We start from the raw sequence: 27409 nt of genomic DNA on the forward strand, positions 1-27409 counted from the left end.
ACATTAAAAAAAAAATAAGCCAGCCCGGGGCTGGCTGGCCGAAAGCAGCCAGCCCTCCAGCCCTCCAGCCCTCTCCGATCCCGTGGGGCCCTCCCAGATTCCAGAACCCTCTGGCCTAGCCCTCGGTTGGAGACGATTTTAGGGCTATTTTCGGCCCTCTGAACCCTTCGGTTGGAGATGGCCTTACATGTTGCTCAAGTGAATCCGGATTTTATATTAACATACAAAGATATTTACATCATTATATCAATGTTCACGTCAAATAACGCAGCGTCAGAAAGTCAAAAACGAAAAATCTTCAACCTTGATAAAGGGTAGGCAACAAAATCCGTGAAAAATAAGATGTCGGGAATATGAAATATTTATTGGGAACCAAAAGATTCAAGCGTATTTTAAAGCTTATAATTTTCTTTAAAAAAAAGGTTCATATACAAGAGAAAACTTCCGACTATATTTTCTGCCAAACTTTGTCATCGTCTACCGAGCCTCCGAGAAAGCCTCTTGGTTCTCTGTAGCCGGAGATTCTGAGTCGGTGGTTTCCAACCTCCTGAACACAAGCTTTTGCTGGGGGAGCTGGCCACTGGAAAATGTCGTCACCTCTGTGTCTATGGCCACTGTGTCTTCTTCCCTAAACTCTCCTCTCAATATGCACTTGGCAAGCTCGTTTTCGACGTACTGCTGTATCACCCGCTTCACTGGCCTGGCGCCGTAGTTTGGATCATACCCAAGACTTCCGAGAAGCTCGATAGCTGCATCGCTCACCTTGATCTTCATCTTGCGGTCTGCAATTCTCTTTCGCACTCGGTCCAACTGCGATAAAAACGTAAAAGATGTGAGCAAGAATGATGATTATATATGTCAACAACGAGAGTTTGGTCAGCCAAAAGCACTTTCGAAATTACCTGTAGCTTGACAATACGGCTTATCTGTTCACGGTCCAGGGGCTGGAAAACTATGTACTCATCAACACGGTTCATGAACTCAGGGCGAAATATGGATCTTGCAGCCTCCAGTACCCGGTGCTTTATGGTGTCGTAAGCCAACTCTTTAGGACTGTCGTCATCGTCAGCATTTAGTATATACTGTGAACCCACATTTGAGGTCATAATGATGACAGTGTTGGTGAAGCTCACAGTACGACCCTGCGAGTCAGTTATTCTCCCATCGTCTAAAATTTGAAGGAACACATTGAACACATCAGAATGTGCCTTCTCTATCTCATCGAACAAAATAACCGAATATGGTCTCCGGCGAACCACCTCTGTCAGCTGTCCTCCCTCCTCATACCCCACATAACCAGGTGGAGCTCCTATCAATCTTGAAACAGCATGCTTTTCCATGTACTCACTCATATCGATTCTTACAAGTGTTTCTTCCGTGTTGAACAAGTAGGAGGCGAGGGCCTTAGCTAGTTCTGTCTTCCCAACACCAGTGGGACCCATAAACATGAAACTAGCAATGGGGCGATGAGGATCTGAGAGACCTGCCCGAGACCGCTGAATAGCTTCAGCCACTGATCTCACTGCAGGCTCCTGACCTACAACACGTTTATGCAGCTCATCCTCCAAATGTAAGAGCTTCTCCATCTCCGATTGTTGAAGCTTGGAAACAGGAATACCAGTCCACTTACTTACTATTTCAGCAATATCACTTCCAGTAACTTCCTCTCTCAACATGGACTTCCCAGACCTCATATACTCATCGAGCTCTTTTTCTGCATCAACGAGTTGACGCTGCAAAGAATTCAGACTCCCGTACTTCAACTCAGCCGCACGGTTGAGATCATACTCTCGTTCGGCTTGCTGGATCTCAAGATTTAGTCTGTCAATCTGTACATTACACAGACTTGTCAGTTATTACTTAATAGCCAAATTCTTTCAAATTATCTTCCCATTTTTCACTTATTAACCCAGTTAATTAATAATTAGTCGTTCTCTTTCAGAATTATATATCTTTATACATTTTGGAAAAAATATAAATAATTGCAATGATAACTGGTCTAAGAGAACAGAATTATAAAGAGAAACAGGACTCAACCAATTTCAAAAATACAAAACCTACGACGAAAACATGTGAAAAGTACGTACCTCTTCCTTGATTGACTGAATGCGAGTCATGACAGATTTTTCATGCTCCCACTGCTCAGACAACTCGGATTGTTTTTCTTTTAAGAGAGCTAACTCAGCTTCAAGGCGGTTCAATCTCTCTTTTGAAGATTTGTCCGTATCATTTGTAAGAGATAATCTCTCCATTTCAAGTTTCAACACCGAACGATTGATCTCATCTAGGGCTGTGGGCTTTGACGTAATCTCCATTTTCAATTTAGCAGCAGCTTCATCAACTAAGTCAATAGCTGCAATCAAAGGGAATATTAGGATCCATGTAACACTGACATCTCACACAAGTGCATGGATAAATTTCTAGTTCAAGCAGAGATGGTTCAATATGTTTATTGTATCTGTTGTGATAGTATTACCTTTGTCAGGTAAAAATCGCCCACTGATGTAACGGTCTGAGAGAATTGCAGCTTCCACCAGTGCACCATCAGAAATGCGGACTCCATGATGCAACTCATATCTCTCACGCAGTCCCCGGAGTATTGAAACGGTATCTTCCACTGTAGGTTGATCAACATAAACTTGCTGGAACCGACGCTCCAATGCCGGATCTTTCTCAATATATTTACGATACTCATCCAGTGTTGTTGCACCTATACACCGCAACTCTCCTCGACCAAGCATGGGTTTTAAGAGATTACCAGCATCCATTGCACCATTTGTAGCACCTGATCATAACAATACATCATCATCTCCCTAAAGCCAATATCATTATTTTTCAACGAACCAAACCCCCTTAATGGAACTATTACTAGATTTCGAAAACGTTAATGGATTAAATTCAATGGACCAAACAAACTCAATAACAAAGGACAACAGGAACATAAGAAAAAAGGTATTAAAAGATTGATCATCAAATGCTTATACCACCAAAATATATGAAAATAACTTTAGATTAGAAAGCTTAATACCTGCACCAACAACTGTGTGGATCTCATCGATAAAAAGGATTATCTGGCCCTCTGATTCTGTTACTTCCCTGAGTACTGCCTTCAGCCTGTCCTCAAATTCTCCCCGATATTTTGCCCCAGCAATTAGTGCGCCCATGTCAAGGGATATTAACTGTAAAGGAATTGGTCATGCAAATATCCGGATTTTGCAACCAATTTATCAGAACTGTGCTACTACTTTCCCCATAACTAATTTATCAATAGCAGAGCATATGCACAAGGCAGTGAGGGGAAAGCACATATTACTGGTAGGACGAATCAATCTCAATATAGAGCACACACCTTACGATTCATCAGAGCTTGTGGGACATCCCCTTGCACGATTCTTTGAGCAAGCCTGTTGAAGAGCTAGAGTTAGATTGATGTACACAAAAGAGACTAAGTCGCTAAAAGGCCTCCAAACAAGGTCAACACAGATTAAGGTTTGAGCAAGCTGTTGAATAACTAAGATTACAGATAACGTAAGACATGCCAGAACTGGATAGCTTTTTATGCGGGAAGCCAATAATGCTTTCATATATCTGTATGCACATATACACAGGCAAACAACTAGGTACTCACCCTTCAGAAATTGCAGTTTTTCCGACACCTGGTTCACCAATCAGCACCGGGTTGTTCTTTGTTCTTCTGGAGAGAATCTGGATGCACCTGCGAATTTCATCATCTCTTCCTATTACTGGGTCAAGCTTTCCTACTTTTGCCATAGCTGTTAAATCTTTTCCGTACTTTTCAAGTGCTTCATATTTCCCTTCAGGATCTGCAACACAAATGGAGAGTCACAATCCCGTACAACAAGATATTAAAGGATAGCATAACAAACAGAACGCAGAAGTGGCTATCAAGCACCATGAGAAGACTGCAACAAAAAAGTAATGAAATACAGTACAACCTTGGTCAATAACTGATTGGCGCCCCCTTATGGATTCTATAGCAGATTTCAAAGCTTCCTTGGATATTTGAAAATCCCGAAATAATTGCTTCCCAAAGCGTTGATCTTGAGAAAAACCAAGTACCAAATGCTCGACAGACACAAATGAGTCCCCATACTCTTTCTTGTAATCCCTGGCTCGCTGAATCAAGGCTTCCAAATCACGTCCCAACATTGAGCCCGCAGATTCACCAAAAACCTATTGTAATTAGACAGAAACGGAGATAAGTCAATCACAGGTTCAGCATAAAAACACCAAAGTAGCAAATGTATGTACTATGTCATCCTATCAGTCAATTGAATACGTGTTTCTAGTATCCCATACACCGTCTGAAAACTACGATGGAAACCTCTTTCCAACACCATCTTACGCTTTAATGGCCTCCCAAAGCCGTAATTTTTAATCAAAACAATCTAGAAACAGCATACTCAGACAGATCATAATCTAAGTTTGCAGGGCTCACAGCTATCCTCGGTCATTAATCTACTCCAGTTAATTTGCTCTCTTAAAATCCCAAAGCAACGCCAAAGTTCATAAACAAAACCAAATTCGTGTGCTGAATCATTACAGCGAAATCCGAAAAATACCTTTGGTTGGCGCTGAATATACTTATCAGTGGCCTCGAGAAGCCGGGCATTGTCCACCCCAACCTTGGAAAAAATCCGACGAGCAAGACCATTCTTCTGCTCCAAGAGTGCCTTCAACAGATGTTCAGTCTCCACTATCTGATGCTTGTTCTCTTTCGCCACTTCCGGCGACGAAACAATTGCTTGCCACGCCATTTCTGTAAAATCCTGCTGTGTAATCTGCCACTCCATAAATACCAAAACCCCGTGACGTCCACACTTTCTACACAAAAATAAGAAAACCCAACACGTCGTTTAAGCCAAAACAACATAAATAATAAACCATACCCTTCCCCTTCCAGTTGAAGCTTCACAGCGCACGACGAAAGGCCTCGAATTCCGATTAGTTCTCCACAACCCGGTTCGGAACGAACCGTTCGGAGTCAACTGCCGTGAAATGAACGCCTGAAAGGAGTCGGCACGGGAATTGAAGCTGAGGGAGTGGTGGGGGCGGGCAAAGACGGAAGCTTTATCGCAGCATTTGGGAAAACCCGATTGGGGAAGATGAACAAGAGCGACCCCAGAAGAGAGCGAGGTCGCCGACGCCATTGAAGGAGCTGGAAGAAAAGGTTGCGATTGCTGTGGGAGCGTTGTGGGAAGTGGGATCCGGGTTTGCAGAGGAGGAGGAAAAGGAGGTTGCTTTGAAATGGTGGGAGGAGGAAGGAGGAAGGAGATTTGGCTTTGCGTGGGAATTGAGAAAAGACGCGGACTCTGTGGAGAGCTTTCTCGCAGCTTCCCGTGAAGCGAGTCTCAGCGAGAGTGAAGCCAACGAACGAAGCGCAAATTTCGAATTTAATTTATATTATTATTATTATTATTTCGTCACCGAAAAGAAAGAGAGGGGACGTCTGGAATCGTCGAGAATTATTTGGTACGACCGTACACGTGGCGTTGTTTAATTAACCATTGGATTTGATGAATATGGGGATTTGTTATATAATATGTGAATGGCCTACATCAATAGTTTATTATTATTCATCTAAAAAAAATCAAAAGGATTATTATTTATATGAAGAAAAACGGATGTGTTACTATTCATACACAGTATTTCACTATTCATTTGAAAAGCTTGTAAAGTGAATGGTGTTGCTATGGTAATATTTTGCCTATAAGATGAGAGTATCCAGAGGAAGGAAGAAGTGAAAAGAAGAAAAAAGAGATGAGAGAAAAACATACAGATGAAAGAAAAAGGAAGAAAGAGGAGTTATGAAGGAAAGAAAGAGAAGAGGAAAGAAGAGAAATGCAGAATAAATTACCAATGAACTAGGCTGAAAAGAAAAGAGAAAATAGTGAGAATTATTTTGTACTCTTATTATTTCAGATAATGAAAGAAAGTACTACTACTGCCCCGAGAACGTAGGCACATTTGCCGAATCTTGTAAATATTGTGTCTTATTTATTTTATTCTACTGCACACATATCGTCGACCTTACAACAAATGAGAAGATCTTCGGTACGATAATAACTTTTGTGGCACTGGTGCAGGAGATATTTTCAAACCGAACACACGGCATTACACTACATATCATTATACAATTAGAAAGATACATGAAAAAAAATTCCACCAGTTATATAAATACCATGTGGCTTATGACCTTGTTTTCCGATCACACTAAACAATCTTTCATAATGTAGCACCTCAATGTCGTTCAATGTCAACTAGTTAATGTCAGCATTATGTAACTAGTGCTGGATGAGGCCGTTCTAGCATCCTATGTATAACATCTGATCGGCCTCAACCAGCACAAGGTACGTTATGGTAGTGATGTCATTGTCCGTCTCCTCCAGTAAGAGCACCATTGGTTTGGACTTGTTAAAATTTGCCACGTTTGTCACAGGTGGGGCCGGATTAACCAAAATGCAAGGATGTGTATGTTTTTCTAGAGTAGGTTATATATGCTTGTGAAACACAATTTATTTTATTAGGAGTGAAATTTTGTAAATTTTAATAAATTATTGTTCTATAATATCTTTTAGAAGATCTTTCTTTGTACAACTTTTATTACTTGAAAAACAAGTTTATTTCTCTTCTTATTAATATAATCTCTTCTTATTAATATAAATAAAAGTACAAGCCATAAAAAAAATAACACTCATAATTTCTTCCGATCTTCTCTTTCTCTCTCTCTACCACCGGCCTCTCCCTCTCGTTTCCCCTAGTAAAATAGGCCTACAATAGAAATTACAGTGTCATATGATATTATGTGTTGTTTAAAGTGTAACTGTCTCAATCCAAACCCACAAGAAGGAACATGATCCAATCCCAACATTTCCTACACGATAACTTCTTTTCTTTTTTTTTTTTTACAGAAGATACCAAGGAAAAGAGTTATCAAGCATAATAATAGATAAATACTCTTAATCACTTGAAATTAACTATAAAATGTCCAAGAAAGTAAGAGGCAACTCCCGAAGAGCATGCCTACGAGAAACTTTTCAAATTTTTCGGTATTCAAGCAGTATGACATGTGAAGTACCGCTCGGTAGCTGGAAAAATCATTTCTTGGTAATTAAGCCCAATGAATGACTGCCTAGACCATGTCAAAATTTTAAGCTAGGCAAGTTGCTTTGCTTCATAATCTTGAATACAAACGGGGATAGGATAAATACCAACGGATAGTGTTTTCCACAAGCCCTTTCTCACTTTATACACACCTTCTGGTTATGTAGCCGTTAGATTACAATCAAAGTAAAATCAACGGTCATGATTAACAGAGGTTGTGCACAGGGTAAAACAGAGTGTGCTGAAATCACTGCCCAATACCAAAACCTCCATTGTGAATCGATCGATAAATTTTCAGATAAAATCCAACCTAAATGAACACAGATTTTTTAACTTGACCCTCCATGGGTGGTTTGATTACAAGGCAAAAGTTCTGTAGTTCTCAACCTCTATACCTAAACTAAAACCCTTGTTTATGGCCCAAGCTGTGGAGGCATAGCATTTTGTTGCACCACACAACGGAGTGCATAACGCAACACTGCGGCAACCCCATCAAGAGCTTTGCCAATTCCTTGACATAATATGATTTCCAAGATGGTACGGTTGAAAATTATACACGGTGAATGAAACAAATTCGATTGTAAAACGTGAATACAAATGCAGCACAAGAACTCTTTACATAGAAATCTTAGATATGAATGTGTGATGTAGCATAGTCCGATGGACTTAACAGCAAATAAAGTACGACGGACCTGCACCAACGCATGACATATGACAAGAAGCCTGCATAATTCCAATGGAGCTGAATCTATCAGCAAGTTGATCCATTTCATTTTCTTTTATTAGCTCCAACTCTCCTTCACCTACAGTAAAAGGCGAAGAGGGAGACAATGTAAAGGCGGATTCGATAAGATTTAGAGGAGGCACGAAAGAGAAGCAATGAACACTCACCTAAGAATGATGTTATCCCCACAATCTGAGCTGCAAAAGTTATAATATAACACAAACGCATTTGTTCTGCTTTGGCTCGCTCATCAGTTTCTTTTCTGTTAAAGGTAAGCATTAAATTTTAGATCATGTGGAAGCATATAAGCAAAACAATCTCTTCTAGTCATGACAGGTGATTAAGATGATGCAGCACTTTTTCGGTGTTTTTCCTACTCAAAAGGTGGCTAATAACAAAAGTGCAGGCTTGACAAACTTTAGTGAGAATGACATATACTTGCAAACATCGAAATAATCTATCAAATCTTGTCTTTTCCATTTCCGCCACATACATTTTCTTAATCAAATATGGGTAGGAGAAAAATTGGGCACAATTGAAAAGTGATAATCGCGTACAAAACAGAAAATAAACAGAATATTAATAGACAAAATGGCATCTTCTTTATGTTATGAACATGAATTCCATTATATGGTAAGTGCAAAATTTAAAGGGAAAATAAACAGAATATTACTAGACAAAATGGCATCTTCTTTATGTTATGAACATGAATTCCATTAAATAGCAAGTGCAAAATTTAAAGAAACTGCTTAGTTTGGAAAACAGATGTCCCCCACCCCACTTCCGGAAAGAAGAAGCATGTGCTGTTCAAAACAGAAGAAGCATGTGCTGTTCAAAACAGAAGAACCATGTTTATTTTTTCACTTCTAAGTTGTTGCCAAAAGAAAAAAAGTGATCGAGATTATCTTCTTTGAGATGTTGGCTACAAACAAAACAAAAAAGTCTTTATACAGAAAGCCTTGGTTATAGTTTTGTGAATCTCATAAATATAGTGTACCTTTCTCCTGTGAAGGTGGTTGAACAACGACATGCATAGTTGTAACTCCACCAGGGACGTCACATAATGGACTCCGGCACTCTGCAACTGTTCTGTTGTTCTCCAGTATTCGTCCCGCACTTATTAGCTTGACATCTTTGACAGTCCTCGGTCCATTATCCTTCTCTGGTAACAACAATCGTATTGTGGTTAAACAGGTCAAACACACTAATCAAGCGACCGAAGTTCATCATGCATGGAAAAAAATTAACAAAATAGAGTGATCTTATGATGGTAAATGAGAACGGTTAAAGAGCATGAAAAAAATGTGAGATTCAAAGATTTCATAGTGCCATTGCTTCATCTTCTAAAGCTCCTAGGTCATGCCCCTTGTTACAGCTAGCTTGTCTGTAATAAAACTCATCAGGTTAATCACATTAAGCACCTTCAAAAAGGCTGCCTATAAAAGGAATGGGACGTGCCATCAATCGCTCGCCCATGTAACATAAGCAGCCCTAGGGTGCTTTTAATCATGTTCATACGAACCAAAAATGCAATCGAAATTTAAAACAACCATGATTTCCCAACAATTAACTTGTCACCCTCGAATTCCCCAAAGAGAGCATGATAATATTTGGTTACGCAATTCAGGAAAAAAGTTTAAGACCAAAAGAGGGGAAGAGAAGCAAGAAAGAACAAAGATATTACCAATTAAACCATGCCATTAAAAATTTGACTGAAATAACAAAAAAGCACGCTGATCGCCAATTATTTTCTTCAAATGAAATAACAAGTTCACAGTATGTTCCTAAGACTCTAGTCAATTGTAAATCAGATGATGGTCCGGTTAAGGTATCACTTCACAGAAAATTCAAAGACAGATTAGAGTTATGAACTATGATCCGATATCAACCAATTCGAATTCCCTCCCGCAACTTTTCCATACAATCTTTCTGACTGCTGAGACTGATTGTTTTGCAATCAAACACCAAAACAGCAAAGGACTTAATTCTTCTTTTGATCTTAACGAAAAAGAAGAACAAACCTTTAGGCCATTGAGCAAGAATGCTTTCCTTCAAGTTTACAACACTGGTAGCAGCAGGAAAGCTTTTGGGGCCGATATCTGATCCATCAGTCAACCGAAACTTGATCTCCAATTGATCTTGCACCCCTGCCATCTCCAACAATCTCACACCTTCAAGGGCTTTTTTTCTTCTACTTGTTCAAATGAATTGAAAATCCCAGAAGTATCTTGGTTTTCTTCTACAAGCAAGCAATCAATACACCAGATTCTTAAATTGGTCAGCAAGAAAATATACAAGGAAACTAAACAAGTTACAGCAATCTTCAAATGGAAAGTAAGTAAAAAAGCTTGCTATTTTACAGCATGGAAATCACTAACAGCTGTGGTTTAGCTGTCAGCATCCACGAATCCAGCTAAAAGCTTCATATGGGTGCCGATTAAATCCAAATAACTTTAAAAATACTCATAAGTCCAAAAAAAAATCACAAAACAGAGCAAAAAAGTAAAGAAAATGGATGAACTTTGATGGGTTTTTGCTCACTTGGCTCAAAAACTGATCAAATGGGTGCTGATTAAATCCAAAAAAAAAAATCCCAACTGGGTCGTCTCCAAAGTCTAAAAAAATCACAAAACAAAGCAAAACAGTAGAAAAAATGGAATAACTTTGATGGGTTTTTTCTTACTTGGCTGCAAAACTGATCTGGGTTCTTCTCTTTCTGCAGAGTCTGATGAGAGTTGGTTCAGAAATCCGGTAGAAGAAGTGGAATGGGAGTTTATTGGATTTAATTAAAAGAGAGGGAAGTCAGAGAGGAAGAAGAGATCAAATAAGAAGGTCCCGGAAACAAACGAGGGTGTTTCGGAGTTTTCAAAGTATTCTAAATCTGTGGTCAATGCCTCCATTGCCTTGCTCCTTGCAATCTCCTATGGCCATGGAAATGGACACATTTTTCTCTCTTTTTAAAGTCACCCTTTGGCTTTTGCGAACTTCCACTTCTTCCAAACGTCTTCTTATTTCAATTTTCTTTAAAGGTAAGGTGGAGAAAGTTTTTTTATTACGTCGAAAACATGTCACGGTATACTAAATGTTATAAAATAAGTGTTTGAATTTTTTTTTTTTTAAGTATCTAATCACTTGTGTTATAATACTTTATGTACTAAGTTGTATTCCCGACACCCTGAATTTTTTTTCCGTAAGGTGAGCTCGTCACTATTTGATTGACTACATTTTCTTGGTAAGGTAAGTTTGTGATCGTTCGATTTACTATATTTTCACTTGTCAGGTATCTCAAACTTTATATTATACTTGATAATATAGTAAATGAGACGATCACCGATCAACTAGTTTACTCAAAAGAGAATGCATGACAATACTTGATTGACTATGATGCAATCACGATAACAACCTACACATAAGTTTCTCTCTCTCACGCACCCGTTACCTTTGGTATTGTTCACGAATCATAACCACAAAATAACGTTTGCATTTTCACAAGGGACTCACAGTTAATGATGATATTAATTCAACGAATTGTGATTAATTTATATCGTAGTAGAGTAGAGAACGGGGAATCTATCGATCTAATGCGTTTTCATTAAATGCTAATAAGCATTGTAAAATAATTTTAAAATATAAGAAAAAATTAAATTAAAAAAACAGTAGCCACTTAGTATTACGGTGTAGTTGTATTCCTCTTCACTTGTAAGTGAGAGGTTCTAGGTTCGATTCTCGCCAAATACGAATTTGAACCATATTATTGCTAACTCATTGTGAGACTAAGTTCATCCTCTCTTATTAATGTAGATAATATCGTTTGTTCAACAACAAAAATAGTAAGGTGCCTGGCAAAATGGATTGGTGGTGGCCCAAAAATTGAAAGGGAGGTAGTGGGAGAAATGTCGTTATCTCAAAATCTGTCGATGAATTATGGCTGATGGCTGAGATGATGGAGAACAATACATTACCATATCTTTAACGTTTACATTCCTCCTTTTGGCCTCTGGGTTTTTGGTCATGTACTAAGGATTTTGTTACTATCCTTTTGGCCCTTGAGAAGATGAGTCAGAGTGATATTTTTTACGTCGGTAGAGTGATTTTTTACGTCGGCAGAGTGTGAGGTTCATGGGTCAAACACGCTGAGAAGATGCCAGTTTAACATTCCTCCTTTTGGCCTCTGGCCTTTTGGTCTTGTACTGAGGATTTTGTTATGGCTGATCTAAGCGCCGTGAATGATTTTTTACTATTGATGAAATGTGAGATTCACACGAGTCAAAGACACACGTCCGTGATTTCTAACTGTTAGTAAGATGTCACTTTAGATAAATCATTCACAGATGAGTAATTTTTTATCGTCAATAAGATGTGAATTCCGCATTAACTACATACAATGTACATTTGTGTATGGTTTTTGGGTAGATGGGTGGTTGAAATCATGACATGTATGTATGTCTAAGAGGATTTCAGATTCTTCCAATTAAATCGTTAGGCTTTGGAATAATCAAATTCATTTTTTATACAATTAACAACTAAGTACCACTAATACATCGCTAATCATGCACTTCAAAAAAAAATATTTTTATTTATATATAAACGCAAAATGCCAAAAGGGTCTAATCAAATGTGGGCCAAATTAATTAATTAGAAACGTAGAAATTGAAATATCAGAAACTACAATCATTTCCTCCTCTAATGTGAGAGGGGGAGAGATTCTTTTTCGAGACGATATGCTACATGCGATTAGACTTGACATTTTGGATCCGATCAGTTAACCTGAGCCGTTAATATTAGTATTTGAGTAGATGCTTAACGAGTTGAGTCGTTAACAGGTGAATCCGTTAAATAACGGGTCACTTTGAGTCAACCCGTTAGCATCTGTTAGTTGATAATATTTTAGTAATTTCAGTAAAGTCTTAACAAAAATAAAATAAACTCTATGTAAAAAATAATAATAATTATTATTATTATTAACAGATGAAACGGATGACCCATTAGCTTAACAGGTCAGGTTCAAGTGACCTGCTAACTTAACGGGTCGGATTGAACCCGATCCAAACCCGATAAACCCGACCAGTTTACAAGTCTAAATGTGAATATATAATTGGAAAAAAATTCACTAGAAAATCTCTCGTCTAACGAAAATTGCAAAATAAATATCCAAATTGCTAAAGAAGATTATGGGTTCCTTGTCACCATCAACTTAGAACGTCCCACTTGTAAGAATCCTTAATTAGTAAATAATCATGGGTTTAAAATTTGATGCATTCCAAAAGCGCCACGCCAAAACACAACGAAAACGACATCGTTTCCGTGGCCGGACAAGAAAACGTCGGACGTCGGCCATCGGCCCATCTACAAACGTTTTCGACGGTTGCCCGAGTTGAACCAACAACCCTCTAGGGTTTCATGCTCATCACTCGGTCTTCAAGATGACATAACTAATCAAGGATGCCAAACTTGTAAGGCAAGAAAATAGAAAGATCATAAACACGAACAAGAGAATCCGGGAAAAAAGAATTTATGTGCACATTTTAAATGTCTATCGTGAACAGTACATAAACAAATACCGATATCGATGTACCTAAAAACAGCTCCCCAATTCAATGGGACCTGTAACAGAGCAATCTCCATGTCCTACTCCTAAAGTTCAACATCGTGATATCAAATAAACAAGGGGGAAGAAATGGCTACTAACAAAAATGAATACGAGAAAATATTTTCGGATGGAAAAAATAAATGGAGCGAAAAGAAACATATCTGAGCTAATGGGAGAGCCTCACAAAAGACCTGTCCTAGCCTTTCCCTTCCCTACACCAACCAGTATGATGCTATTGACATAAGGCACCTTGTCGTCTGAATTTCACTTTATTCTCATATGTGTGCTAAGAAATCAAGCCAAACCCCCGCCGCGAAGACCAATAATACTATCCTTTCTCCGAACCAAAAAATGAGGACAGATTGCTATGTTACAGAATGAAAGAATGAATCTCATGCTGTGATAATGAGGATGCTGGATGCTGGTTGTTGTCTGCAGAATTTCAGGGGATGAAATTGATTCCGGACCTGGGAAGTTCTACCCTGACGGTGAATTTTCTGCTTGTCTTCTCAAATATATCTCGAAAAATTTCGAGCTGCAAAAAAAACTTCATGAATACCATATAATCGCGTCTTCTCTTGTTCCATATCCTGTTTGAGCACCTCTAGACAACCGCTATGACTCCAAGATGTGGCAGTTCCTTACAAAGTCATTCGAGTAGTTGATATACTTGGTCCAAAATGGCCGAAGATGCTCAAAGCCAATCTGCAACCATGGTTTTGACTGACCATTATAGTGTATAACTGCAGCCCTTGACACAGATTCAATATCGGTCTTATTTTGATAACCCAACCCAAGCATGTGCCACTTTGGATCAATTGCGTGAACATGACCTCTAAATGCAATTAAAGCGGGTGGTAGGGTCCCAAGCTTCCATATTGTCAGATTTGACTTCAGATTCTGCACAGGAAAACCAATTAAAGTAAATTAAAACAATGCACAAGTTACGCGCTAAGAACTGACTTCCAAGGAAAAGTAAAATGCAGTTGAAGATGATTTTGAAGAAAATGAAACCAATAAATGAATAACCATGACTGCATATGTATTCTACATCGCAATTATCACCAGATTCATCATTCCACCAGAAAATGAAAAAAAATGAACAGAACCCTAAGTAAGGGAAGCTCTACTACTTCGATTTTACCTCTTTCACCCAGGAATGGTAAGTCTCTCTAATATTTGTTTTTCTCCAGGCATTGAGATCAAAAATATTCATCCCATAAGCCCATGCACATTCTTCAGGGTCCAAATTCTTTGATACGAGGGGATGGGAAAAATTGAAGTAGTTCCGGAATCGCTTGGACATTACCCACTCATCTTCACCTCTACAAGTTTCGACAGCTCCGTTGACCTTTCCTCCGAGGTCAATTCCCCAAAGTGGTGATAAATCTCGTTGAATCACAACATCATCGTCTAGGAAAACCACCTTATCAAGGTTGGGAAATAGCTGTCACAATATACAGATGATCAGGAAACACACTTCGACATAATACAAGTACAAGAAAATCTTATAAAATTTATCAAATAAATGTAGAACACCTGTCCAAAAAGATAAAAGAACTGCAATCGACTCAAAGTCTCCAACTTAAAGAAGAGGGTTACCTCAGGAATATAAATCCGGAGATGGTTGAGTAAGGATATGTATTTTGGACTTCTAGCCTGCAATTTTGATGCAAATGTCCGTGGAGTTGTAGCACTAAGATTGGCCCCTGAAATATGATTCCCGTGGTAATAATTCCTGATTCCATATTGGTTTTCTACGGCTTCAAGGACTGGCACATTTTCTCTTGTTAACCAATCAAATTGGTGCACACCTTTCACTTCAACAATAGCAGGGGACACAGGGTTGAGTGCAAACCATGAGTGCATACCCGCGTAGGTTTTCTTGTCAGTAATGACATGGAAGACTATCTTTTCAGGTTGTAGAGATGACTGGACAGCAGAAGCAACAACAACTGAAGCAGCCAGAATGTTATCAGTTGATAGAACAAAGTGGTGATAGGAGTTGTCAGAGAGCAATGGCAGTAATTCTGGAGGAGGCAATTGTTTGCGTGCATGAGCATTGGATGAATATTCATCAGTCAAACGCAGAGACAGACAGTGAATGCTTTTGGGTACAGAACTTGCCGCATAGTGTTTGTTCATCAACTCTGAAAACTTAGACTCTCTGACTTCCTTTTCAAAATTCTCCATCTACACAAAAAAAAAAAGAACATTATTTTTAGGGTGCTAACAGTTACCAAGGGTTTCTCCAAAATTATTAATGCACTATACGAAACATGACCCAAATTACGTTTTATTTTTATTTTTATAGAACACAACGTACCATTGCTCTTAACATGAAAGCAAAGGTCCTTGCATCATACTGGTTGTTCTTCATTTCGGAAACAAGTTGATTAAATGAATCTGGAAGCTTTAGACCAGCCGGGATTTCTTCAGTGTTCACTTGGTTTAGAACCTTGTAAAAGTCTCTAACCAGTCTCTGCTGTGTCGTCACCACAACCACAAAGATCCAGATTAGATAATCATACATTAAACTTACTGACTGAAATCAAAACTTAAATACAGAGTTGGTTGATGTAAATTTATAGCAACTGGAGAAAAAAGTTATTTACCGCTGAATCATCAACCCTACCCAGAAGCCTTGGTCCCAAGCGCCTACCTAAACAGTCTGAAGCACAAGAGTAAAGCAACAAAAGTCACAAATTCAATGTCAAAGTGTTACAGAAAAGTTGCGGTGCATAACCTAAGAAACATATAGATAATAAAAGCAAGCATAGAAAGCAAACACAAAGTTACAATAAAAAAGTTGAAAATCTAAGAAACCAGATGATCAATCATGAAGAGTTATAGACGGTTAAAGTATCACAAGATAAGGGAAGAACATAGATCTATTTAGGGACAAACTTAGAGAATCGGTGTTACGACTACAATTCTAATTAAGGTTTAAGTAACAGAGATCACCAAGCCTATTACATAATCCTTGAACACATTAAATAAAATAGTAAGCATACAATCCTTTCTGGGTACTTGACTTGGTAAACTAAGCGGGAAATCTTATCACTTTTCACACTCGACTTTTTAGATTAAACAAATAGCTAGCTTAGATGAACAATGGATATTCGTAAATGAATAGTTGATTTGACAATAGTCATCCTATACAGAAACAGAACATCTCAAATCTTAATTCATATCGAACCAATCAACACAATGAAATAAACAATTTGATCGACTTCAAATCTCACAAAAAAATATATGATATACTGCAGAACTACATAAGCAAACCAACCCAATGGCATTGAATTCCAATACTAACAGATTGCCAAAACAGGAATCGATACGTGGAGACCCATCAAACAAAACTTGATTTGATTTGGTTTAGATTTCGTTGCGAATCAAATGGACCCGGTTAACAGAACCATTCAATCGGATTGATCCATTCAAGCCAGCATTAACAATAACAATCAAATGGGCAAGTCAAGATCCATCAATAACTATCATAAACAAGCAATTAAGCACAAACAAAACCTGAAAACAAAAAATCAATTGGGATTGACAAAATAAATAAAAAAAAATCAAATGAATACTTAAATAAAAAGAGTACCAAATGAGGAGCACTTGTTGACACCTTCAAGAGTAACAACAGCAGAGAATCGGTGTTACGCCTACAATTCTAATTAAGGTTTAAGTACCAGAGAACACCTAGCCTATTCCATAATCCTTGAATACATTAAATAAAATAGTAAGCATACAATCCTTTCTGGGTACTTGACTTGGTAAACTAAGCGGGAAATCTTATCACTTTCACACTCGACTTTTTAGATTAAACAAATAGCTAGCTTAGATGAACAATGGATATTCGTAAATGAATAGTTGATTTGACAATAGTCATCCTATACAGAACATCTCAAATCTTAATTCATATAGAACCAATCAACACAATGAAATGAACAATTTGAACCACCTCAAATCTCACAAAAAATATATGATATACTGCAGAACTACATAAGCAAACCAACCCAATGGCATTTAATTCCAACACTAACAGATTGTCAAAACAGGAATCGATACGTGGAGACCCATCAATCAAAATTTGATTTGATTTGGTTTGGATTTCGTTGCGAATCAAATGGACCCGGTTAACAGAACCATTCAATCGGATTGATCCAATCAAGCCAGCATTAACAATAACAATCAAATGGGCAAGTCAAGATCCATCAATAAGTATCATAAACAGGCAATTAAACACAAACAAAACCTGAAAAAAAAATCATTTGGGATTGACAAAATAAATAAAAAAAATCAAATGAATACATAAATAAAAAGAGTACCAAATGAGGAGCACTTGTTGACACCTTCAAGAGTAACAACAGCAGTGAGAATGAAGACGAAAGGCAATAAGAAAGCGAGGATTAGAATGGTGTGGAAAACCGTTCGATAAGAGATGTGGCGAGCTCCGACTTTGATCTTCATCAAGTCAATAAACCCATTGCTGCTCGAGATCGTTATGCTTCTCATACTAGGCGAGAAGTGAAGCTGCATCGTCGTCTATGCAGCCCCTCCTCCTTATTCTTCTGCAACTCAATAGCACCGCCCGACCTACCGCCACTCAATGCCACCGCCGCCCATGCCCACCTCACCATGAGATCCAAACCCGACTCCAAATCCCCACCCACAACGAGATTCGACGCTGCCCAACTCAGATCTGCCGCTCCTCCTGCTCAAATCTTTGCTCTTTCTTCCGGGCCTTCGCGAAGACCGCATTGGAGATTCGACGAAATCGAAAAATGGGCAATCTTTCCTTCCTCTTCCCCCCTTTTTTGATTAATTAATTTCAGATCTCAACCAAACAATCTATATGGGTTTCTGGGTCGGGAAGCATGGATCAAGAGAGAGAATGGAAGAAGAGAGAAAGAAAAAAGGGTCCTTTTTTTGGTTTTGTTTTTGTTTTTGTGCAAAAGCTTTCCTTCCGATGAGTTTGTGAGGACGTCTTTGATTGGTCGACTCGATTAGTCCGATCTAATTTCGTTTTCCAGGAAAATAATAAAGTATCACTAATTACTAATTAATTTGTTAATTAAGATTTTAATTAATTTAATATTCGATTTTCTTCAAATTTTTTTTAAAGTCAAAACACAAAACCGTGTTGGGCTTTAGAGAGAGAATTGGGGAGGGAAGGTTTGACCTTTGAGGATAAGTTTGGGGCTAAATTTAGAAATGGTGTTCCTAACTTCCTATGTTTAAGATGGGAGGATTGTGGTTTTGTGGTTGGTGGTTGATTGTGGTTGATTAAGATAATTAGTTGGGCGTTAGCAAATTTACTTAGGTTAAAATTGAAGATAAATAACAATTTGTATGTTAGAACGGTCAGGTATATCTTTTTATATAAGTTAAAAAAAAAAAAAAAAAAGACAACATTATTTGCCCATAGAAATATATCGTCCATTGTTACGAGTAACTCAAGATGATGTAACATTTGGGATGATATATTGTTAGCATCACAAATCAAAATATTTCGACTGTGGTCTAACATGGGTTATATGAGAGAAGCTTCACTATGCAGCTTTGACACTGAGTGGGATGGGGTTAGTGGTATTAAAATACAAGGAAATCTTACAATTTTATTAGCAGTGATCTATAAATGACGTGGTCATACGCCTCTACCAACTATCGAGTTATTGCTTTACCAACTATTGAGTTATTGCTTTTGTTTTCAAGAAAATAAAGATGAAAAATAGAGAATGATGCAAAAGTCACTTATTGATAGGATCTAAGTCATTAATCAAATGAAATTAAAATACTGCGGATTGCTATGCGTTTTAGCACAACAAGAAAGGAAAATTCAAACCAAAATCAAAATCAAACGCCTCTTCAAAGTGCATATTCGCGTGAATTAAACTGTATATTCGCATGTCATGATTGATTATTAAATTAAATCTAACGAAGTCTCGTACACCTTACTGTTAATATCCTACAAGAACACGCACTATTCTCAATTTCTTAATCAAGGACCTAGATCTAGAAGTTGGACTTCATTTTGTTCGTGTCGTGTTTGATGCCGTTTTCGCTTCGCCGACAATTTGGGCACATTGTTAAGGGGATTATGTCGTTTTTGGCATCCAGTTGCCGGGTTTGACCGCCTGCCGGGGATTCGAATTCTGCAAGTAGTCGGCTTCTTATGCAAATCAAACTTTGCTAATTAAAGTAATTAACAAAAGTAGTTAAACTAATATAAATGGTGCTTTCTGAATGCTGTAGCTGCCAATCCATGACGCATTTGATTTCTCACCTTCGTCCCGACTCATGCACTAAGTAAATTTGATTAGCAATAATAGAAAGGTAATTAGCAGTAGTAAATCCATTAATTTGGTAATTAGCATGGAAGCTTCTAATTAAGTTGAGATCCATATATAGTGGAGCAGATGCTTTACTGGGCCATGGAATGGAACCTTTCTGTATGTGGTTTGCGCACTACATGCTGTTTTGCTCTTTAGGGCAAAGTAGTGCAAACTTTAGCTGTTATTGCGCCTAATTTATGTGCTGAAGAATTTAAGATGATGTGAGAACCGACAAGGATTGTCCAACGATATAGCGAGCATGAAATTAGTTGCAAGCGTACATTCTTAGTAGTCGTGTAAGTTAGATTGGAAGTTTCGATTATGTTTCCATACTTTTTAACTTTTTACACCGAATTAATGCTACATGAATTTTCGGAAAGAAGCTTAAATGTATCTTAAAATTCTTATCAATTTTTAGGTTCAGACCCCATACATGTTCATATGGTTTTCACGAACCCTTGGACGGATTATATATACCGTATCGAAGAGATAATCTTCTTCATTGTAACGTCTCTCCACCTGCTTTCACTATTTCAATTATTTAAGCTCTCAAGCTAGTAAACGTACCACTCGAATTATAATTAATTTCTTATAAATATCAATAAACAAAGCTCATAATTGAAATCTAGTTGGATGAACCACGTATACATTTTTGTGTGTCTTTGTGATCGTAACAATTGTTAGAGGAACAAGAAATTGTGAACTGTATGTGCTGAACTTTTCAAATTTCCTACAAATGGCCATTTTTGTGTGTCTCTGTGATCGTAACAATTGTTAGAGGAACAAGAAATTGTGAACTGTATGTGCTGAACTATTCAAATTTCCTACAAATGGCCAAAGTCGCCGCTATCGACGTTGATGCCCAAAAGCCCATGCACCGCACACATACATAAAAATATGCATGTCGTCAATGACAAACCACCGAGGCTCAAGGAATCTCCAATTGACAGAAATCGAGCTTAAGAGTGACGGATCCTTTTTCTAGGGACCCTAAAGATCTCGAAATCGTGTTCGTTTATCGTACATTGTACGGTCAGAAATCATTTAAAATTTAAAATTTAAAATTTAAATATAAATAATACCTAACGAAAACTGACCACATGATATGATATATGATAAACATACATAATTGCGGACTCTCTATGAAATGAATCGGGCGAGGATCCGTTTCCTTAAGAGTGAGATTCCACACCTCTGCAGGACATATAAAGCCACATCTAAACTTACAATGCCACTTTGAAAGCATCATAAACCAATCAAATGCTGACGTGTGTTTCTACTTTATTCACATCCAATTGTTAATTGTTACAGTTACAACGACATCCTAATTTAAGGTAAGATTCCCTCACAATACTTTATTGGTTTTCTCGTAGGGTTTCAAGTTCGATTTTCATAAATGATGAATTCAATACCTAATTATAGTTTTATCTCTGTTGATGCATAAAACTGGAGGGCCTTGGAACAACGTAAATCCGACCGTGAATCTGCAAGAAAGTAAATAGCACAAGATGTATCGTGGTTCACCCCAAGGTTTGGACTACGTCCACACTGATATTGTATTTCTGAGAGGATTGAGAGGGAGAGGGAGAGAACCTCTGTATATGAAGAGGCTTTGAGAGGGGTGATAAGGCTTAAGAAATGACCTCCTCTAATTGTGAGGGTGATGAGTCATTTTATAGAATAAGGGCTCCTCACTTATTACATATTTACTCATTCCTTTATTACATAATTACATTTAAGTTCCTCGAGTATTTGTACGAAATCTAAACACGGAGGCCCTAAGTATGGTATAAACAGTAGTCGCCCAAGTCTACAGTCAAGAGAGTCTTTTGGCTGGAGACATGAAATTCAGTCCATGTGTGGGCCGAAGTAACTAGATGTCGTCTAGAATTGATACTCGATATGAGGCGGTGCCCAATATGAAATGATGGTCAACTAAAAGTAGCACATGTTGTGAGGCTGTTCTGCTTGTGGCTTATGTTGCCTTAGTTGGCTCGACTTGTGGTGTTTGAAGGTGAGGGAGTCCCTTTTATAGAATAAGAGTTCGCTCCTCAATACATAAATATGGGCTAGAGTTGATGTTCGCAGTGAGGCGGTTGCTCAGTAGGCGGCGATGCTCTCTAATGATGGTGAGTGAGTCCCTTTTATAGAATAAGGAATCGCTCCTCAATACACGAATAATGAGCTAGAGTTGATACTCTCTAATGATGGTGAGGGAGTCCCTTTTATAAAATAAGGGCTCACTCCTCAATACATAAATAATGGGCTAGAGTTGATGCTCTCTAATGATGGTGAATGAATCCCTTTTATAAAATAAGGGCTCGCTCCTCAATACATAAATAATGGGCTAGAGTCCCCCAAGTATTTTTCATAAGGCCCAGTTGAGGCCCAATATATGGTACATAATGTAGTCCCCCAAGTCTTCGGTCAATAAAGTCTGTTGGCTGGAGACTTCAAATTGAATCCATGTATGGGTCGAAGTGACGGTTGTTCGGATGTGGTATTTGTATACCCTGCACTGAAGCTTTGTAAGTGAAGCTTTGCAAGTTGAAGCTTTGAAGTTAGAGCTCTGTAAATGTAGCTTTTGAAGCTAGAGCTCTGAAGCTTTCGAAACTGGAGCTTTTGTAAATGAAGTTTTTGAAGCTAGAGCTCTGTAAATGAAGCTTTTGAAGCTAGAGCTCTGTAATTGAAGCTTTTTGAAGCTAGAGCTCTGAAGCTTTCAAAGCTGGAGCTTTTGTAAATGAAGTTTTTGAAGCTAGAGCTCTGTAAATGAAGCTTTTGAAGCTAGAACTCTGTAATTGAAGCTTTTTGAAGCTAGAACTCTGTAAATGAAGCTTTTGAAGCTGATTAACATGAGCGATGCTCATGAATGTTTATGTTGATTGACATGAGTGATACTCATGGATGTTGACATGAGTGATGCTCATGAATGTTGACATGTGTGATGCTCATGAATGTTTATGTATGATTGATATGAGTGATGCTCATGAATGTTTATGTATGATTGACATGAGTAATGCTCATGTATAATTTGAAATACTTGGCGTACTTTTGGTCACCTAGTTAGTGATAATAGCGGCAGGTTGCCGAATAATTTTGGAGTACTGGGCGTACTTTTGATCACCTGGTTGGTGGTAATAGCGGCAGGTTGCCGAATAATTTTGGAGTACTGGACGTACCTTTGATCACCTGGTTGATGCTATTTTGGGCTTATGGGCCTTCGCCTTCCACAACATGTCAGCCCATTTATTTTGGGCTTTTTTTTAACCCTCTGATGGGGTTTATACAGATGTCTCCAAAAGATTAAAAAAAAAATTTTACATCATTCAAAAATAAGAAAAGTAAATCACATCATTCTTGTGGGGTGTTCATTCCTTGCTTTTGCAGTGTCCCCATGTGCCTCCTTTTTGCTTTTGTTTTTCTATTTTGCTTTTGCTTTTAGTTTCTCTTTTCTGCTTTTGTTTCTCATGTGCTCCCGATGAGAGCTCCCATTTTTTTTCATGATTAATGCTTACAGATTTTATTTATGGCTGATGAGCTGTCAGCAATACCCACTTGGAATGACACAGCTCACTCCAGCTAACATTTGAACTTGAGCAGACTAAAAAATGTACATACCTTCAGGGTGAAATCTCATGTATGAAGACAAATTGTACACGCGGCCTTTTAGAACAATCCACATTGAATCTCCTTTTTGGTGCAAACTTCATTCAGTGAAATGAGCCTCTTATTTGACCGTCCCTTTAAGCCTGTAAGGTCTGGATGTGTTGCAGCCCAATCTTTTGAAGGCGCGGTGGAGGCTGAGGATTTGCGTCGTCTAGTAATTCCATTTGCACGAGCCTGTGTAACTGACTGGCGAAGATTATTAACATCAAGACCCTAATTTGCTGTTTCCTCTAGGTAATAAGGAACAAAAGAATCGCCAAACAGAGATATCGCAGCCGAATAGAATGGGTATTGTGGGACTGGGAGAGGGCGATAATGAACTGGAAGGAGAAGTTGAAAGATGAGTTGGTGATAATGAACTGGAGGCTGATCGAGTATGCCAACCTCTTGTAAATCTGACCATAACCAGTAATAATCGACGTGTAGACAACAATATCTTTTTCAGTAATTTCATCCAACACTTCAGTTGCATCTTTAACAAACCCACATCGAGAGTATAACCCCATAAGCGACGAACCCATAAATCCATTTGAACTACACCCAGACTTCAAAGCATCCCCATGGATCCCTCGTCCGAATCCCAAATCCCCCAACTCGATACTTTTCAAAGCAAACGTAATGGTGTCGCTATCCAACCCGATATTCCACCGCCTCAAATATATGTATCGTTATCCAGAGAGACAGATACTTGGGGACGATGGAGGTGGGTTGTCTGGGCTTGGGCCTAGATTCGGGTAACCTGGCGCTGGCTGGATCGCAGCCGCTGATTTCATTGGCGGGTAGGTCGGACGACGTGTGGGCTTGAGAGAGGGTGAAGAGGAAGAAGAGGGTGGCAACGGTGAGGATGAGCTCTTCCGCTGATCTGGGAAATCGACGGTGGTGATGAACGAAGCCCCACAAGTTAAAAACGGGACATCGACGTGGAATGGAGTCACTGCGCTCGCCGGGGAGTTGATCGAGCAGGGACCAGTCAATGCGGGCAACATGGTCGACGAGGGTGGAAGCCTGTAGTCTTAGTACCAGAGGAGCCTCTCGCGCGACGGGGTTGGCTGTGGCGGGTAAGGCTTCTGCACCCATTTTCCTGGCATCCTAGCTCTTTGGGAATCGGTACTCTGCTCTCTCTCGCACTAGACCCGACCCGACCCGTACCACCAACCATAAACCTGCATCTCACCTGTCCACCAGTCGCATCACTAGCTTGATCTACTCCTACGGGCCGAATCTATCGTAACCCGTATAAAGTCCTCAGCATTTTTTTCTTTTATGAGCTTTTAGAGAGAGAAAAAAAAATATAGGTCATGGAGCTCTGAAGTGCAGCCATGGCTGCCATTTTCTCGTTGCTTGGCTCTGACTGTGACAGAAATGGATAATACAGAGAAGCAGTATCGTGTCAGAGGGAGATGTGATGCGAGGGTTTAGAATGTATTTGAGTCTTCCTTTGTCATTCTCGTTGTGTGTTTAGAGAGAGAAAAAAAGGGAGAGAGAGAGTATTTGGTTTCCTAGGTTTTTTGCAGATTTTTCAGATTATGTGAAAAAAATGAAAGAGAACCGACACAACTTTTCGTATCGGTTCTCACAGACGGCGCCAAATGTTGATGCACATAACCGGAGAGGTCTTGGAACAACGTAAATCCGACCGTGAATCTGCAAGAAAGTTGTTTGTACCATACTTGACCAATCCCGAAACTACTGAGCACCGGTCAACGTTATACCGTCAAGGACCCAGAAGAGCTTCCCTTCAACCAGGAGGCCAATCACAATACGACACGTGTCAACATCAGAAGCCAATCACAACGCGACACATGTCAACATCAGAAGCTAATCACAACACGACACGTATAAATAGGAATCATTCTCCCACAATAATATCTAATGTCATTTTGTACTAAACTATTCACTAGAACTCACAAAAGGAGAGTTTGAGCCTATGTATTTGTGTAAACCCTTCACTATCAATGAGAACTCCTCTACTCCGTGGACGTAGCCAATTTGGGTGAACCACGTACATCTTGTGTTTGCTTCCTTGTCCCTATTCATTTACGTACTTATCTTCACTAGTGATCGAAGCAACCAAGCAAAGGTCACAAACCTAACACTTTATGTTGTACCAAAGTCCTCGCTGATTTTGTGCATCAACATTTGGCGCCGTCTGTGGAAAACGACACTTATTCCCACTCTCTTCAGCTTTGTCAAGCTGGTTTCCACCGCTCGTACACTCTCTTTTGGCCAGAGAGCGAAAGAAGCCATAACACACAGAATGACACCCCCCTTGGACCTAGTATGAAGCAATGAAAGCAGGAAGGAAATAGGGTTACTCTTCAAGCTAAAGTTGATAAGCTAGAGGTTCAGAACAACAAGATAGCGATGAAGAATGAGGTCCTCCAGGAACAATATGAAAAACTTTTCGAGATGCTTCCACCTGAGACAGTAGACTCATTTGAAGAGTTGGGGAAACTGTTTGTCTCTCAACACATCTTCTAGACCGATCGCTTGCATTCTGCATATGACTTGTACACTATTCGCCAGAAGCCGGACGAGTCATTACGAAAGTATGCTGGCCGCTTTAGCCATGAGTATTCTCGCTGCGTTGAGGCAGATGACAAGACCTCCCTCAAGGCCTTCACGGCAGGCTTACGTGACTGTTTCTTCAAGTACATGATCAATGCCAACACTTGGAAGACTTACTCTGAGGTAATGGCACAAGCTTACAACCATGCATCCGCCGAGGCAAGGACATATCAAGGGAAACCCCCTACAGTCACCCCTTATCAGCAAGTAGGGAGTGGAGGCCAGATCCAACCGAATGAGAAGACTTCAACCTTCCAAACGGTAGCAGCACATCCACCTGCCTCATTTAATGCTTCGCCAAGTCAGCAGACATATCAATCCCAGGGCAAAAGGAAAGATTTCCATCCTCACCAATCTCATTTTAATAAAAAGAATAAGGGGCACTATCGCGATAACTCAGGATATCGTCACAATAACGCCCGTCCCCAGGCAGTTAACTCAGTGGGCCAATCACGTGTCAAGACATGCCCTACCCCAAGGTATGAGACATACACACCTTTAAACGCTACATGCGTGGCCATCTACCCCAGTATAGCTCACCTGATACCAAAGCCAAAGCCAAGACAGCCAGATTACAAGTCCACGAAGAACACGGGCATGTTTTGCTGCTACCACGAGTATAATGGCCATGATGGCGAGAAGTGCATCATCCTCCGTGATCATATTAAAGCTTTGGCACGTGAAGGAAAAATTGATCAATTCCTCCTTCACCCTCCAAGGGATAACCGTAACCAACGCCAGGTGAATGTGATATATTCCATAAGCGGCGATACACCCATGTCTGAATCTTTCAATAGGGCCATGAAAAACAGTGAACGAACTTTAAGACCTGGCCATTAAGTGTTTCACGTGGAAGACATCAGGGGAGGCAAGTATCAAAAGCCTAACTGGGATCCAATATGTTTCTACCCTGAGGAAGAAAGAGGTATCATCTACCATCACAACGACCCGCTGATCGTGGAGGCTCACACAGTAAATTTTGATGTGAAACGAATCCTGATAGACACAGGTGCTTCAGTCAATATCATGTTTGCTGAAGCTTTCAAGGCACTTAATGTAGCTGAACACTTGCTCAATCGCTCGATTTCTCCTCTGATAAGCTTCTATGGCGATATCGTACAACCTTTAGGGAGTATACACTTACCCCTCACCATTGGTACAGGCCCCTACATAGCTACTATTACCACTAACTTCCTAGTGGTTAATTGCCCGACGGCATACAATGTCATCTTTGGGCGCACATGCATCAATGATCTCAAGGCCATGGTATCCACACATATGTTATTGATGAAGTTTCCAACCCCTTTCGGCAATGGATACATCAGGGGAGATCAACTTAGTGCTCGATCATGTTACAACACTTCAGTTAAGCAACAACACCTGTCTGTCCCCAAGGAG

General features: G+C 39.3%; 3 protein-coding genes across 7 annotated transcripts; all 3 read right to left on the minus strand.

The window, feature by feature from the left end:
* Positions 1-345: 345 nt before the first annotated feature.
* On the minus strand, positions 346-5449 carry LOC103404495 (chaperone protein ClpB3, chloroplastic). The gene is made up of 10 exons (XM_070817607.1): positions 4911-5449; positions 4584-4802; positions 3957-4194; positions 3629-3824; positions 3350-3404; positions 3029-3179; positions 2477-2785; positions 2088-2353; positions 903-1829; positions 346-810 (listed from the first exon to the last, which is right to left on the minus strand). Exons 1-10 carry the CDS (start codon positions 5169-5171, stop codon positions 478-480), a joined length of 2955 nt encoding a protein of 984 aa, XP_070673708.1. The 5' UTR covers positions 5172-5449; the 3' UTR covers positions 346-477.
* Positions 5450-7651: 2202 nt separating this feature from the next.
* LOC103404494 (membrane-anchored ubiquitin-fold protein 1) lies at positions 7652-10859 on the minus strand. Of its 2 annotated transcripts, none has more exons than XM_008343418.4 (5): positions 10533-10859; positions 9871-10085; positions 8847-9011; positions 8017-8111; positions 7652-7928 (listed from the first exon to the last, which is right to left on the minus strand). In XM_008343418.4, exons 2-4 carry the CDS (start codon positions 10001-10003, stop codon positions 8056-8058), a joined length of 354 nt encoding a protein of 117 aa, XP_008341640.1. In that variant the 5' UTR covers positions 10004-10085; positions 10533-10859; the 3' UTR covers positions 7652-7928; positions 8017-8055. The 2 variants fall into 2 exon arrangements, with proteins under 2 accessions (XP_008341640.1, XP_008341639.1); XM_008343417.4 differs by having other exon boundaries at positions 9871-10088.
* A 2486-nt stretch (positions 10860-13345) lies between these two features.
* LOC103404492 (probable galacturonosyltransferase 14) lies at positions 13346-18479 on the minus strand. Of its 4 annotated transcripts, none has more exons than XM_008343414.4 (6): positions 17771-18479; positions 16055-16110; positions 15766-15921; positions 15042-15632; positions 14584-14886; positions 13346-14339 (listed from the first exon to the last, which is right to left on the minus strand). In XM_008343414.4, exons 1-6 carry the CDS (start codon positions 17979-17981, stop codon positions 14055-14057), a joined length of 1602 nt encoding a protein of 533 aa, XP_008341636.1. In that variant the 5' UTR covers positions 17982-18479; the 3' UTR covers positions 13346-14054. The 4 variants fall into 4 exon arrangements, with proteins under 4 accessions (XP_008341636.1, XP_008341637.1, XP_008341635.1 ...); XM_008343415.4 differs by having other exon boundaries at positions 15766-15924; positions 17795-18455; XM_008343413.4 differs by having other exon boundaries at positions 15766-15924; positions 17771-18455.
* Between the last annotated feature and the right edge of the window lie 8930 nt (positions 18480-27409).

The sequence above is a fragment of the Malus domestica genome, chromosome 17 (assembly GCF_042453785.1).
Source record: "Malus domestica chromosome 17, GDT2T_hap1".
Lineage (NCBI taxonomy): Eukaryota > Viridiplantae > Streptophyta > Magnoliopsida > Rosales > Rosaceae > Malus > Malus domestica.

Coding starts and splice junctions, on each gene's coding strand:
- LOC103404495 (XM_070817607.1), bottom strand. CDS start 5,171: ATGGCGTCGGCGACCTCGCTCTCTTCTGGGGTCGCTCTTGTTCATCTT. Junction 4,803..4,910: donor CTTCAACTGGAAGGGGAAGG/GTATGGTTTATT, acceptor ATGGAGTGGCAG/ATTACACAGCAGGATTTTAC. Junction 2,786..3,028: donor CCACACAGTTGTTGGTGCAG/GTATTAAGCTTT, acceptor TGTTATGATCAG/GTGCTACAAATGGTGCAATG.
- LOC103404494 (XM_008343418.4), bottom strand. CDS start 10,003: ATGGCAGGGGTGCAAGATCAATTGGAGATCAAGTTTCGGTTGACTGAT. Junction 9,012..9,870: donor TCTTGCTCAATGGCCTAAAG/GTTTGTTCTTCT, acceptor TGTTGTTACCAG/AGAAGGATAATGGACCGAGG. Junction 8,112..8,846: donor ACCACCTTCACAGGAGAAAG/GTACACTATATT, acceptor TACCTTTAACAG/AAAAGAAACTGATGAGCGAG.
- LOC103404492 (XM_008343413.4), bottom strand. CDS start 17,981: ATGCAGCTTCACTTCTCGCCTAGTATGAGAAGCATAACGATCTCGAGC. Junction 15,925..16,054: donor GTAGGGTTGATGATTCAGCG/GTAAATAACTTT, acceptor GTGACGACACAG/CAGAGACTGGTTAGAGACTT. Junction 14,887..15,041: donor TCCGGATTTATATTCCTGAG/GTAACCCTCTTC, acceptor ATATTGTGACAG/CTATTTCCCAACCTTGATAA.